General features: G+C 36.2%; 1 protein-coding gene across 5 annotated transcripts in view; it reads left to right on the top strand.

The window, feature by feature from the left end:
• LOC123682980 (protein winged eye) overlaps nt 1-16204 on the top strand; it is a 186377-nt gene that overhangs the window by 121067 nt on the left and 49106 nt on the right. For all 5 annotated transcript variants that reach the window (XM_045621842.1, XM_045621843.1, XM_045621845.1 and 2 more), the window contains one exon: nt 11928-12398. In XM_045621842.1, coding sequence (XP_045477798.1) covers nt 11928-12398 — 471 coding nt within the window. The remainder of the gene's footprint in view (nt 1-11927; nt 12399-16204) is intronic.

Genomic DNA, 16204 nt, shown 5'->3' with positions numbered 1-16204 from the left:
CATAGCTTCCTCTACTTTCGGTACACTCGGAAGTGAATTTCGCATCACGTATATAAGAGAATTTGTGGATAGGAAATATAACAGTGAAACCGGATACAGAGGCGCAATAGAACACACAATTTGACGCCCTGCATCTTATCTGTTTGGATGCAAATTTAACGCTGATAATTGCGCTATTATGGAAAAGTAGGCGGAACCAAAACGGATGAGATAGGTCACAATCACTATACAGTCCTAGGTGTGGCCGTCATGCAATCCCACGCTCATTAAGTCTGAATATGAAAAATGATCCTCGGAAAATGGCAAGGTTGCCTTGATTGGAAAAATTGCAAAAATGGAATGGAATTTCTAGCTTGAACGCCCATCCATATAAATGGAGATACATAAATGGAAGGTAAAACATGCAATGTGCACTTTTGGTCTAATGTATTCAATAGTTACAAGTAATCTGCCGTCATGTGCATTTGTTCGTTCAAAACAAATGATCCAACCCTTATGAAATATTTATAGTTGACGTTTGTTTCAATGATTTCTAAATCTCGACTCTACTAGGCCTACTATGAATCTCTCAGGAGTTTAGAGCTTGTAACGGGTGTTTTTTCCGTGGTATATAACTTTAAGTTGGCATTACTGTTCAAGATGGCGACCGATTCAACAGCTGTCAAGTGATTTATTCTCAGTTTGGTTCGGCAATTCATCATGAATAGACTCACGCCTGAACAACGCTTGCAAATAGTGCAATTTTATTTCGAAAATAATGATTCTGTGCGGAATACGTATCGCGCACTACGTCCATTAGCGATGAAGCGCACTTCTGGTTGAATGGCTACGTCAATAAACAAAACTGCCGCATTTGGAGTGAAGCTTATCCTCAAGTGTATGTCAAAACACCGTTACATCAAGAAAAATTGACTGTTTGGTGCGCTTTATGGGCTGGTGGAATCATTGGTCCGTACTTCTTCAAAAACAATGATGGCCAGAACGTTACAGTCAATGGTGATCGGTATAGAGCCATGATTACTAACTTTTTCATTGCTGAATTGAACAACCATGATGTATGATGTCCAGGAGCTGTGGTTCCAACAAGAAGGCGCAACATGTCACACAGCTCGTGCCACAATCGTTTTATTGAAAGACACGTTTTGGACCTGTGAATTGGCCACCATGATCTTGTGATTCAACACCGCTAGACTACTTTCTGTGGGGCTATGTGAAGTCATTGGTCTATGCGGATAAGCCACAAACCCTTGACCATTTAGAAGACAAAATTCGCCGTGTTATTGCCGATATACGGCCACAAATGTTCGAGAATTGGACGTCCAGATTGGACTATATCCGAGCCAGCCGTGGCGGTCAGATGCCAGAAATCATATTCAAAATGTTATGCCACAAGATTATCTTGCGGATAAATTCATGTCAATCGAATAATCCATCGTTGTTTTATTGCAATTTAAAGTTCTGTAGCTCTAAAAAAACACCCTTTACAAATTAGGAGAACCCGTGAACGTTATTTACATGAAATTTGTTACAGAACTCGATCTAATTCGAGGCAAAGAATCTAGGAATCAAATTTTCGAGAACTTATATTGTATCCAAAAATGCACTACACAGAATCACGAACTTTCAGTCGCGTAATACATAATACGATTGTAACAATTTTCGCCGCGGAAGCCGAGCCCCCCCTAAAATTCTGCTGTCCCCCCAAAAGTTTGACATACTAAGGCTAAAATAATTACAAAATCAGCAAAACTATAAATTCGTTTTACTTTGGCCCCCCCAAAAAAAAATTTGGCTCCTCCTTGGCCACCCCTGTTTTTGAAAGCTGGCGTCGCCACTGCGCGGAAACCTAGTCCAAATAGTTTTAGAGTTATGAATATCACAAGCTTGATTTATTTACACGCAATTTGGGTATAGATAGAACGCTCGAACTTTTTCTCAGTAAACCATTTTTTCAATAATCTGGAATATATTTTCCAATTGAATCAGATAAGCGAAATGTAGAATCTGTACGACTTCAAATCATAAAATTGGAACTGTTTATTTGTGAGCTGATGTGGTTATAATTTTCATGTGTTTCGCTATTGTAAGGGGTATATTATAGTTCCAGTTTTAATATAAATTGTAGAGAGCAGGTGCTCTGGTAGGCGTAGCCCTTTGTCCTTGTTCACACCACAAGACCTCCAGCAGTTTATGTACCAGTGGCGTACATTTATTTCTAATTTTGATGAAGTAGTCCAATCTACACCAATCAATGAAATTCTGTTATTTCCAATCATAAACCTTGCGATATATGTTGACACCCCTCCCCCCTTAAGTCGCGATTTCTCTGACAAATTGAGAGAGAAAAAATTTCAAATAAAATAATAAATTAGCCTAAAATTATGGCCAAGAATAAATCTAAAGTTCCAAAAACGATTCTGTTATGTGAAATGAATATCTATAAATCTGAAATATTCTGCTACTTGAAATCTCATTAAATTTCTCACTAGAAAGAATACCCGTTGATGGAATATTTTCAACTGAAATTTACACCATCTGTTTTTAATTAGCTACCCTTCGTAGATTCACCCTTTGTAGTTGTTCTCAGCCAACAGCCACTAAAGAAGTTTTATGATTTCATTAGGTTTGCATAGATTCTTCTAGAATCACGGAGATCCTCAATGAACAATGAATTGATTCATGGGAACTGAACTTTAAATATTATATTTCTAAAACTACCAAATTCTACCAGAGAAAATGATGTCTGCCTAATAAAAATTTCATAGGAATGCGGGAAAACTACTAGAAAAGTAACACTGGCAATCATTGATGTAACGAGGGGAGTTATTGGTTGATAAGAGGAAATAAAAAATAATTGTGATTAACAATTTGAAAGAAATCATAAGGAATTTAAAAATTCTGCCGTTTGAAAGGGGGGTCAAGTCTAGTTGAGCCCCTGCTGGCGATCGCTTCAGTCATCTTGGAGCTCAAGTAACCCCCTTATATTATGCACTGTCTAAGCGCGCATGAGCTTGCAGAAATATAGGACGTGCGACTCGTGCGTATCAATCTCAAGTAATATCTAGTCAAGCAATAAATATCTCAGATCAATTCAAGTTCAAGTATGTAATTTCTCACGAGCTTGATTTTCAAGTCAAGTAGTTGGTTGAAATATCAAGCTCCTTGGCTTGATGAATCCCTACTGTGAATATTCGATTTGGTCGTCAAGGTGGAAGCATGGCCAGGATATCCCCCTGATTTGGGATTATCGTGATGAACCCATTTTTCGTAGCCAGTCACAATGTGATGCAGAATTCACTTCCGTTTTTGCCTTGCAAACAGCTGTTCACAAGCAAACAAACGCCGTTCAACATCTCTCGTCTTCAACTCGTACCTACGCCACCCAATTGTCTTGTTTCTGAATCATTCCCATGACTATGTTTTGAAATGGCTTGTTGCGCCACTCCCAATGATCCTGCAAATTATTGTTGCGTTCGACACGAGTCTTGATGTGATGCCTCCAATCCTGCATCTTCGAAAACCTTCACTCTTCCACCGCCATGCTGGTCTTCGACGTCAAAATCACCGTTCTTGAAGCGTTGAAACCACTCTCGGCACGTTCTCTCACTAATAGCAGCCTCACCATAAATATTAGCGAGCATTTGATGAGCCTCAGACGCAGATTACTTCATATCCAAGCGGAAAATTAAAACTTCCGGCAAATGACGAGAAAGTCAGCTCGTAAGCTGACATGTTGGATCGAGAATAACCTTATGATGCAGAAACAAATCGACTGATATTTCGATGGCGTTATGTTTACAAATACCTAAGCTTATTGTATGACATATACGATCTATTTATTTTGACTACCACTTATCCCTACAGCCATCTATTGCAAAACGACGGAAGAAGAAAAAGGATATTATACAGCTCTTAAGCATAATCTTCTATACAACCCTACCTCATTCGGAGTGAGAAAACAGCAAACAACCACCATTCAAATTTCCTGAGCGTGAAAAAATTAACGAGAAGCTAATTCCCTCGATACCTCCGTGATTACTATAACTATAGTTGAAACCACATCCTTCCACCCAACGATAATTTTATTTATCTTGTCTAATTAGTCGGATATTACCGACTTAACATATTCAAATCGAAATAACAGTATCAAAAACAGTTTCTCGAGACTCTCACATAAATTATTCCGCTATCTGATAACGATGACTGTGTTTAATCGTTAATTGGTACAATGGACAAGTATCCGGCTTAACATCTCTAGGGTCGGGGGTCTACCCATTTCCTCCGTCAGGATTTGAATAACGTCCACCCCCCTTATCTGTAAGGCCGGCAGCAGGACTTGGAATTGATTCACCTGATCACAGCCGTCTTCAAGAAGACGGCTGTGACCTGATGAATAGGGTCTGCGTTTTACTTGTACCATTTTTAGAAGCGTGCAGTCGGAAAAATTTCCGTTTCCTGTGTCATTCTGCTATTCCGATCGATTGCAACAGTCGGTGTGGAAAGTTTCTCGCTTGAAATATTGGGTACTGTAAGTTTTTCGCCTTATTGGAGTTTCCTAGTGGATGGCTGTTGAAATAATTTGTGGAATTCATCATTTTTCGGTACATTCTCATCAGCAAAAATGGACTTCTTGTAGCAAACATCTAAGGATCAGTTTCTCGCTTGGAATATTGGGTACTGTGAGTTTTTCGCCTTATTAAAATTTCCTAGAGGATGGCTGTTGAAATACTTTGTGGAATTCATCATTTTTCAGGACATTCTCATCAGCAAAAATGACCTTCTTGCAGCAAACGTCGAAGGATCAGTTTCGCCCTATTGGTGTATTACATATTTCGGGATTGAGTTCCTAATGGAATGACTGTTGTAATACTTCGTGTAATTTGCTTTCGATAATATCGTTTTTTAGGACATTCTCATTAGTATAAATTGCCTCATTTCTGCAAACGTCCAAGGATATTCAGGTCAGTTTCGCCTTATTGTTATATTATTTTGAATATTTCGGCCAATTTGGATGGCTTTTGAAATTCTTCCTGTGAATTGCTGTCGATAATATCATTTTTTAGGACATTCTCACTAGCAAAAATTAACTGTTTTCAGCAAACATCGAAAGATGTTTGGGCCAGTTTTGCCTTATTGTTTTATTATTTCGAATATTTGGGCACAAAGGATCTAGTTGATGGCTGTTGAATTACTACGTAAAATTTGTTTTCATTGCTAACGATGAAATCGTTTTTTAGGACATTCTCATTAGCATAAATTGACTTTTTGAGCAACGTCGAAGGATGCTTAGGTCAGTTTCGCCTTATTGGTTCAATATTTCTAATATTTGGGAACTGAGTACCTACTGAATGGCTGTTGAAATAATTCGTGTAATTTGCTGTCGATAATATCGTTTTTTAGGACACTCTCATTAGCATAAATTGACATTGCGTCGTAGGATGCTTAACTTAGTTTCGCCTTATTTATTCATTATTTCTTATATTTGGGGATTGAGTATACCTACTGGATGGCTGTTGAAATACTTCGTGTAATTTGCTTTCGATAATATCGTTTTTTAGGACATTCTCACTAGCAAAAATTAACTGTTTTCAGCAAACATCGAAAGATGTTTGGGCCAGTTTTGCCTTATTGTTTTATTATTTCGAATATTTGGGCACAAAGGATCTAGTTGATGGCTGTTGAATTACTACGTAAAATTTGTTTTCATTGCTAACGATGAAATCGTTTTTTGGGACATTCTCATTAGCATAAATTGACTTTTTGAGCAACGTCGAAGGATGCTTAGGTCAGTTTCGCCTTATTGGTTCAATATTTCTAATATTTGGGAACTGAGTACCTACTGAATGGCTGTTGAAATAATTCGTGTAATTTGCTGTCGATAATATCGTTTTTTAGGACACTCTCATTAGCATAAATTGACATTGCGTCGTAGGATGCTTAGCTTAGTTTCGCCTTATTTATTCATTATTTCTTATATTTGGGTATTGAGTATACCTACTGGATGGCTGTTGAAATACTTCGTGTAATTTGCTTTCGATAATATCGTTTTTTAGGACATTCTCATTAGCAAAAATCGATTAGCAGTTTCGATTTATTGGTTTATTATTTCGAATATTTGGGGATGAAGTTCCAAGTAACTAGATGGCTGTTGAAATACTTCATATAATTTGTTATATTTACTTTCGAAAATTTCGTTTTTTAGTAAATTCTCATTAGCACAAATCAGTTTCTCGACTCTCACATAAATTATTCCGCTATCAGATAACGATGACTGTGTTTAATCGTTAATTGGTACAATGGACAAGTATCCGGCTTAACATCTCTAGGGTCAGGGGTCTATCCATTTCCTCCGTCAGGATTTGAATAACTTCCACCCCCCTCATCTGTTAGGCCGGCAGCAGGACTTGAAATTGATTCACCTGATGAATGGGTCTGCGTTTTACTTGTACCATTTTTAGAAGCGTGCACTCGGAAAAATTTCCGTTTCCTGTGTCATTCTGCTATTACGATAGATTGCAACAGTCGGTGTGGAGAGTTTCTCGCTTGAAATATTGGGTACTGTAAGTTTTTCGCCTTATTGGAGTTTCCTAGTGGATGGCTGTGGAAATAATTTGTGGAATTCATCATTTTTCGGTACATTCTCATCAGCAAAAATGGACTTCTTGCAGCAAAAATCGAAGGATAAGTTTCTCGCTTGGAATATTGGGTACTGTGAGTTTTTTGCCTTATTAAAATTTCCTAGTGGATGGCTGTTAGATACTTTGTGGAATTCATAATTTTCCAGGACATTCTCATCAGCAAAATTGGACTTCTTTCAGCAAACGTCGAAGGATATGTTTCTCGCTTGGAATATTGGGTACTGTGAGTTTTTCACCTTATTAAAATTTCCTAGTGGATGGCTGTTAGATACTTTGTGGAATTCATAATTTTCCAGGACATTCTCATCAGCAAAAATGGACTTCTTGCAGCAAACGTCGAAGGATCAGTTTCGCCCTATTGGTGTATTACATATTTCGGGATTGAGTACCTAATAGAATGGCTGTTGTAATACTTCGTGTAATTTGCTTTCGATAATATCGTTTTTTAGGACATTCTCATTAGTATAAATTGACCTATTTCTGCAAACGTCGAAGGATGTTAAGGTCAGTTTCGCCTTATTGTTGTATTATTTCGAATATTTCGGCCAATTTGGATGACTTTTGAAATACTTCGTGTAATTTGCTGTCGATAATATCATTTGTTAAGACATTCTCACTAGCAAAAATTAACTGTTTTCAGCAAACATCAAAAGATGTTTGGGCCAGTTTTGCCTTATTGTTTTATCATTTCGAATATTTGGGCACAAAGGATCTAGTTGATGGCTGTTGAATTACTACGTAAAATTTGTTATAATTGCTAAGGATGAAATCGTTTTTTGGGACATTCTCATAAGCATGAATTGACTTTTTTCAGCAACGTCGAATGATACTCAGGTCACTTTCGCCTTATTTGTTCATTATTTCTAATATTTAGGAACTGAGTACCCACTGAACGGCTTTTGAAATACTTCGTGTAATATGCTGTCGATAATATCGTTTTTTAGGACACTCTCATTAGCATAAATTGACATTGCGTCGTAGGATGCTTAGCTTAGTTTCGCCTTATTTATTCATTATTTCTTATATTTTGGGATTGAGTATACCTACTGGATGGCTGTTGAAATACTTCGTGTAATTTGCTTTGGATAATATCGTTTTTTAGGACATTCTCATTAGCAAAAATCGACTCTTTTCTGCCAACTTCTAAGAATGTTTAACTCAGTTTCGATTTATTGGTTTATTATTTCGAATATTTGGAGATGAAGTTCCTAGTAGATAGCTGTTGAAATACTTCATATAATTTGTTATATTTACTTTCGAAAATTTCGTTTTTTAGTACATTCTAATTAGCACAAATCAGTTTCTCGACTCTCACATAAATTATTCCGCTATCTGATAACGATGACTGTGTTTAATCGTTAATTGGTACAATGGACAAGTATCCGGCTTAACATCTCTGGGGTCGGGGGTCTATCCATTTCCTCCGTCAGGATTTGAATAACGTCCACCCCCCTTATCTGTTAGGCCGGCAGCAGGACTTGGAATTGATTCACCTGATGAATGGGTCTGCGTTTTACTTGTACCATTTTTAGAAGCGTGCAGTCGGAAAAATTTCCGTTTCCTGTGTCATTCTGCTATTCCGATCGATTGCAACTGACGGTGTGGAGAGTTTCTCGCTTGGAAAATATTCCAAGGCGAAAAACTCGTAGTTTCCAATAGGGAACTATGAGTTTTTCGCCTTATCGGAATTTCCCAGTGGATGGCTGTTGAAATACTTTGGGGAATTCATCATTTTTCAGGACATTATCATCAGCAAAAATTAACTGTTTTTAGTAAATTTCGAACAATCAGTTTTGCCTTATTGAAATATGTATTACATTTACATATTTCGAATATTTGGGAATTGAGTACCCAATGGAATGGCGGTTGAAATACTTGATGAAATTTGTATTTCGATAATATCGTTTTTTAGGACATTCTCATTACTATAAATTAACTTATTTCTGCAAACGTCGAAGGATGCTTAGATAAGTTTCGCCTTATTGGTTCATTATTTCGAACATTTTGGGATCAAGTATCTAATGGATGCCTGTTGAATTAGTATAAAATGACTTTTTTCCTGCAAACGTCGAAGGATGTTTAAGTCAGTTTCACTTTATTGTTGAATTATTTCTAATATTGGGTTGGGTACAAAGTATCTAGTGGATGGCTGTTGAAATACTCCGTAAAATTTGTAATATTTGCCTCCGATAATTCTCATTAGTTGAAATTGACTTATTTCTACAAACGTCGAAGAATGGTTAGATAAGTTTAGCCGTTTCGGTTCATTATTTGGAATATTTGGGAATCAAGTATTTAATGGATGGCTGTTGAATTACTTCGTGCATTTTGCTTTCGATAATATAGTTTTTTAGGACATTCTCATTAGTATAAATTGACTTTTTTCTGCAAACGTCGAAGGATGTTTAAGTCAGTTTCAATCTATTGTTATATTATTTCGAATATTTGGGGATAAAGTATCTAGTGGATGGGTGTTGAAGGAAAAGGAAAATAACTTATTTTCCTGATGCAACAATTAATAAATATACAACAGAAACGTTTTATATTAGACCAAAAAAAAACGATGTAGGTACATATATTGAAGTGAACTTCTTGATTGGGTTGTTAACGAAAAAGTGTATTCGTTTTGTTGACATTCCAATTTCCAACTAAAATAAAATTGAAGAAATTAAAACTGAACTACAACAACCTGACATTTCCTGCAATTGTCTTTTGAAAATTATATGGGGTATAATTGCATGTCAGTCTCAAAGTTAGACGATGTCGGATGCAATTCGACAAGTTTCCACATTTTTCACCAATTGGTAGAACATCATTGAGTGAACCTGTTGTGTTCCTATCTTCAATAAATAATGAAAAGTTGAATTAAGTGTATAACTGGTTTGAAATGTATATTTGTGCTTTGTCATAACAATTTTTCAGTTGACTGATTTACTTCTCGCCGAGGATTGTGTGTTCTTTGTTTCCTTTCATCAGTTTAAATACATACCTTCTTCTCTTTCACATTCTGATAGTAACCTCCTCATCTTGTTTCCAATGACTGCATTCAAGGTCACCTGAATCTTTTGAATTGTGTATGTTCAACTAAACGTATAAAATGCGGAGAATCGTTATTGAATTTTGTACCCAAGAGATATCCAGATGTGGGACGATAATTAACTTGAAACGATGATGAACAAATTGGTGTTGTCAACTGCCGACTACTTCCTTGTTGGGATGTCTGTGCAGCTGAATCGTTTGTTCTCTTATTTGATGCGCGGAGATGACTCATAATCGATGACAGCAGATGACTAGAAGATGATTTACTCACCTTTTTTTCTAACTGGTTTCCGAGCATCCACCTATTAATCAGTTGACTCTTTAAGAATCCCCCACAAGATTATGGGCTTATAGAATCCAGATGACTTTCTAAGAAAAAAATGATGAGTCTTTCTTTTTTGAATGCTAATTGCTACTGAATTTATCTTCCTTCTTTTAAGCGTTTTGAGTATTTATGCTCTTTTCATCTTTTATGTGGGTAATGATCAGCTAGTCTTTCGAATACTTCATTCGAATATTGAAAAAAGAAAAGAAAATTGCGTTCTATTAACCTGATTTTGATGAAATTTTGGTTTGGGACATTATGAGTTATATGGAAAAATCAGCATTTTCGAATAGAGATTGTGTAGTGCGCATGCGTAAATAAATTCTTTCCGGGAAATGATAGCTTTATAGGACGGAATTCTCTCTCTCTCTCTCCCTATCTCTATCTCTCTCTATAACGGTAGGTCCTAGAAAATTTTCATGGTAGGTTCAGCTCTCGAATGACGTGGTTGAGTCTGTCAAAATTCAACTTGGGGTTCCGTAAATATGACTGTCTGAAATGTTATTTTCCTTATAATTGCTAAACGAGTTCAATGAGGATGGTGATTCAATTTTTGCTATAAAATAGCAATTTCAAGTTTCATTCCTAAAATCTTATTGATCAAGTTATCAGAATCATAAAAATTTAAGCAGGATATTAAAAAATCTAATATTGAAGTGATACCCATTGAAATTTTCCAAGATCATTTGCTTCTGTATATCCTCGATCACTTCACGAATGCCATCTTTGAAATCTTGATTCCATTGTGGACCATTGGCGTAGACCTTTCCTTTCACATGATTTAAAAGAAAAAAGTCTGAAGGTGGTAAATCACAAGATCTCGGTGGACAATATTGTCATCAATTCTTCGAGAAATAACAGGAGCAAGAAACTTTTCTTGAAAAATTGTGAGTTTCGAGGCTTGTGTGTCACATAGCACCGTCTTGTTGAAAATGAATGATGTTGAAATAATTCCGACCATAAAAACTCATTCATCATAGCTCGTTAGTGCAACACGTAACAATTGCACCTTCTTGATTTTCAATATTTTGAGTTGTTCTTGAGACAGTCACATAGTTTCGATTCTTTACATCACTTGTCCCAACAGCTCAAATTTTTGCGTCAGAAGGTGCTTCACGACGACACAATGTCCCCAACATGGTTAGATTACATAATAAATAGAACAGCTGATATTTGGAAATGAATGATGAAAAGAAAAAGAAGTACAATTTCCAATAGTGTAATAATATCATACGATATTAATTATTTATCTGGTTAATGTATCAGCAAAATGCCATCAACATAACCATTGTCAGACAGAAGGTCTCCACGCATTTACGTAGGAATCATAATCGAGAGTAACCCAAGGAGAATGCATGTCATCGAGGGAGAATAGCGATATACCGGTTTCGCCCTAATTAGGGACATAAGAAGTGCGTTCTTTGTGGAGAAACTCGCAAATTAAGTGAAATATCGTATCACTGATATGTTTTCATTTCCGCGCGCTTCATGTCAAATTTGATAGTTCATGTTGGGGACAAAATTTGCTTACCGAAAATGACATATGCTCCCTCTTTCTATGTTTATTACTCTGAGATCTAATAGCGTATTCGACTGGCTGCACCAGTGCGAATTAATTCGAATTTTTTCAGTGCTAAATGACATAATTAGCTCGAATTAATTCGAACTGGTGCAGCCAGTCGAATACGCTATAATACTATAAATTGAAAACTTATTAGTATAACCTACTGAATAGGAATGACATAAGAAATGTCAAAACATGTAGTACCTATACAGTGCTGCCATTAAACCATTTCAAATTATACCCTATTCGAAAACCCTTTACAATACATAATTACATATTTAGTTAGATCAACTCAATTTAATTGATTTCTTCATATTACATACTGATATTTCGCAGATTATAATTAGTACTTATCTTTCAGTTTCAGATTCCCTGTTCTCGTCGACGGGCTACACCTTCGGGGTGCCAACCCCTCCACCAGGTTCCCCCTACTCCCCAATACCCGTGGCCCAGCTCGAGCTCCTCACCAAGGGCATAAACTCGAACATCATCATCCAGCAGGCTTCCGATTTCTCGCTCAGTCCGAAAAAGGTCCAGATCTCAGCAGACAGATCTCGTTGCGACGAGAAGTGCTGCAACGTCAAGCAGAAATCCTGCCTTTGTCAGGATGACTCATCCCAGGCACTCAGGGGGAAGTTCACGAACGGCAGCTCGGGGTGCTCGAGGACCAACCCCATCGAGTGGGGGTGCGTTAACGTCAAGAAGGAGCCGGGAAACCCGTGTCAGGTGGCGGAGATCACCACCAGCATCTCGCCGGTGATCAAGGTCGAGGTTGCGTCGCCGAGGAATGGGATTGATAAGCTGGCCAGCCCGAATACTGGAATTGCCAACGGTAAATAAAAATTGATATATGTAATATAATACGTCACATTATATGTCCTGAGTTTTTTGTCTCGTTAGTACTGAGCCTCAGGATATGCTTGTCAAACTTCGGAACGTGGAGTTGAGAGGGAAAACCACAACGTGACATTCTCGTGATCAATATTTTCCCCGAGTAGAAGGTACAACAATAATGCGCGGTATTGTGAGAACTGAGAACGATTGAACGATTAGCAGAAGTTAGGAGTATAACAATTGTTTGAACTTTCGTCTAAAATACTACTTTCGTGAATGAACTAATTTACGAGTCTATTTAAAAATTTTTACAAAACTTGGGTTTGTCTCTTTTGTCAAACTCTTCCATTTAATTTCCCTATGTGGTGTGTACGGAAGTCAACTCTGGAATTTCAATTAGGGACCACTGATTTTTATTGAAGATTCGTATTTTGCGGTAAAAAATACAAAAGTTTTGATACGAACAATTTTTCTCGAATCATCACAGATGACTGTAATCGAGTTTGAATTTTCTGTCTAAAACAGATATTTTTTTAAATGTTCATTTTTTTTATCATTCATATGAAATTGTAGTGGTAAATTCTCCAATTTTAGTCGTAAATTGTTCAACTATTCGTTGAAACAATGGAAAACGTTCTGAGCATGAGATAAACGGCTTGACGAAGATATCTACTTGATTCCAAATAAGCATTTTTCAATTCTTTCAATCCTTTTTAATTGAATATTTTGAAACAAAAACAAATAATTTCGTCATTCTCAAATGATCAATGAGAGTACTGAAAACAAACATTTCAGCAGAAAACGTTAGAATTTCAAGTTAATGATTAATTGAACGGGTACGTTAAGGTCGTTCAGACGGAAAATTCAAACAAGAATATCTGTGACGATTCGTGAAAAATTGTTCGTACAAATTTTTGTATTTTTTGCCGTAGAACACGAATCTGCTTTAAAAATTCAATTCCATTCCAATATTGGAAAGAGGTTTTGGCATAAGTGGACATCCAGTACTACTTTTCCAAATTCATGCAGAAAAAAGCCCTGCAATTCACTTTCCGCAAGCATATGCATGCGGAAAGTGAACAGCAAGGGTTTTTTCCTCAAGCAAATATTAAAGAGTCGAATGAATCAATAAATTTTGACGTATCCCTATGCGTAAATCATAAATATCAAACGTTTCTCTATGCAGCTGAGCGCACAAATAGTTATTTTCCTAACTAGTGTGGAAAGTGATACTTTTCCGCAACAGACTGAAGTCAAGCTGTCGAGTGTGGAAAAGGCACTTTCTACATGAGTTATAACTGACATTATAAAAATTTAAATATTTTTTTTGCGCTCAGCCGCATAGAGAAACGTTTGAATTTCATGATTGACGCATAGAGACAAAATTTTATGATTGATGTGACTCTTTAATATTTGCGTGCGGAAAGTGAATACCAGCTTTTTAGCGAACTAATTCGGAAAAGTACTACTTTCCAAATGTCAATGCGTGTGGAAAGTAATTCTCTCGAAACGCTAGTAGGAAAAATATTATTATTTCTTATAACGTCAGTTGGTTTCAAGACGAAAACTCTTCTTTACGCTACAAAAAAAAATATTGTTCCTAACTCATGTGGAAAGTGCCTTTTTCGCACTCGACTGCAGTCTCATTCAGAGAAGTATCTCTTTCCACACTTGTTTGAAAAATAACTATTATTGCAGTTTAAATAAGAGTTATTTAAAAAAATATTTTCCTTCAAATTTCACCGCATACCATTGATATCGATTTGGAATATATAGATATAGCTATCATTTACTGCTCATTTTCATAGGCAGATAATTATGAAATCACAATGTATCAGGTGTCCCAAATTCGTTGTCTGGTGAGAGGATCTTAGAATCCTTTTTGACTAGAAAAAAATTAATGGCACATTTTCGGGCTCGATTTTTGAGAGATTCAATTTGGTGAAAACCTCATTCATGTATTCAACTGTTTTCAAGCTATAAGAGAAAATTGGAAATTGGCGTGAAATGAAAAGTTCTCATAACTTTTTTATTACTGATGATATAAACAAGCAACAAAAACATTCTACAGGCACTTTTTTATGAAAATTCATTAGTGTAATCATTTGTTTTTTATTGCAAATAGTTTTGAAGTTATAATTCAAACTTGTGTTTTCTGAATGTGAACCATTCAAATTTCTGTACGAATAAATTTTGCTTTTTCAAAAATTGTACAACATGATATATAAATTTCTGAACAAACTATAAAATTAATCAAAAGTTTCAGTTTCTCACTGCAAATCAACCAAGTACCTCCTATGATAATCTGTGAGCATTACTGCTCAGAGATATATGCCTAGATGCCTAGTGGCATCTTGCTCTCTCAACTATATAATCGAGCTATGATAACTAATTTCGAAAATTTATGATTCAATCGCATCACTCAATTTAAACTTGCTTTTGACGTTATAATCCAAATTGAACAGAATTTCCTACATTTGGCAAATATGCTCCCCAATGGAACAGATGTTACGTATAAAGTTAAAAGCCCAATTGAGCATGTGGTTCACACTCAAACTCGAATGTCGGAACTCGGAACCTCTCGAGAATCAACAATTCGATTGTCGAAATCATTAGATTCTGCCGGATCCTGCAGTAATAAAGTGATATGTTGTGTCCCTGTCATTGATGTTTAGTCGAGTACCGACCTACTCGACATAGAGTTTGGGAATTCCATTTAGATAGACCTATGAATCATCGTTTCATTCGTTTCCATTCGTGAGGGTGTCTTTATCTCAGAATTTTATTATACTATATATAGGGTGATTTCGTGGTATTGATTGTAGCATTGATGTAGACAGGATGTGAATAACACTATTCTATTTCAAGATATTTTATGATCTATCATGACATCTAGGAACATTCAACTTTGATTCTAGTTATTTGCGAGCTTTTTGTTTGCAAAGAAGTTTTTGCGTACATTAATACACAACAAATATTACAACTATCTATTTATTACCTCTCAGATGCAAAATGGATGAAAAAGAACCATGAAAATAATCCGTAGTAGAAAAAAATATGACTACCTTTAAACTTATGGTCATTATACGACTGTACCAAACAAAATTATGCCTTTGAATATGGAGAAACCTAATTGTATATTGCATTGTATTGAAACAATCAATTTCATATTGGCAGTTATTTCGAACATTCTTGAATATCAGAAAATTATTTATTGACGTTGAATGTTCACCACGTATATAGGTACAGGGTGGGCAAATAAGCGAGGTAAGCGGCTCTATCTCAGGATCCACTCATCGTAGAGACTTGCGATTGAAAATTTTAACACTAAAGTGTACAAGAGAACACACTGGAAATTGTTTTGAAGTTCTTACCTCTACCGCTAGGGGGCGTAATAGCTACCGTCGAGTAGAAAAATGAATTTTACTCGAAAATGTTTCATATAAAGTTGTAGAAAAAATATCATCACTGTAATCCTTGGAAAATTCTCTATCTTTTTGAATTGTCACTTTCGATTTTACAACATCAAATAAGGGTAGGTGAAAGGGAGAAATCTGACTGATTGAAACGCCTGTAACTTCAGTTTGGCTCAACATTTTTGAGCAAATTAGATCTCGTCTGAAAGATCATATCTTGTTGATTGAGGACAAAATATAGTCATGATAAATTTGTTCTAACTGCTTTCGATAGGGGGCGCTAAGTCAGAAGTTCATTGTTTTGTTCATTTTACTGCGAAATTTCAAATGTAATGATAGGATTTTCTTAACAGAAACAGAAATTCCATCACATTTGCATGAAAACACC

The sequence above is a fragment of the Harmonia axyridis genome, chromosome 6, assembly GCF_914767665.1.
Source record: "Harmonia axyridis chromosome 6, icHarAxyr1.1, whole genome shotgun sequence".
NCBI classification, from domain to species: Eukaryota; Metazoa; Arthropoda; class Insecta; order Coleoptera; family Coccinellidae; genus Harmonia; species Harmonia axyridis.
The sequence above is the reverse complement of the archived record's forward strand: the minus strand, read 5'-3'. Positions and strand labels throughout refer to the sequence as shown.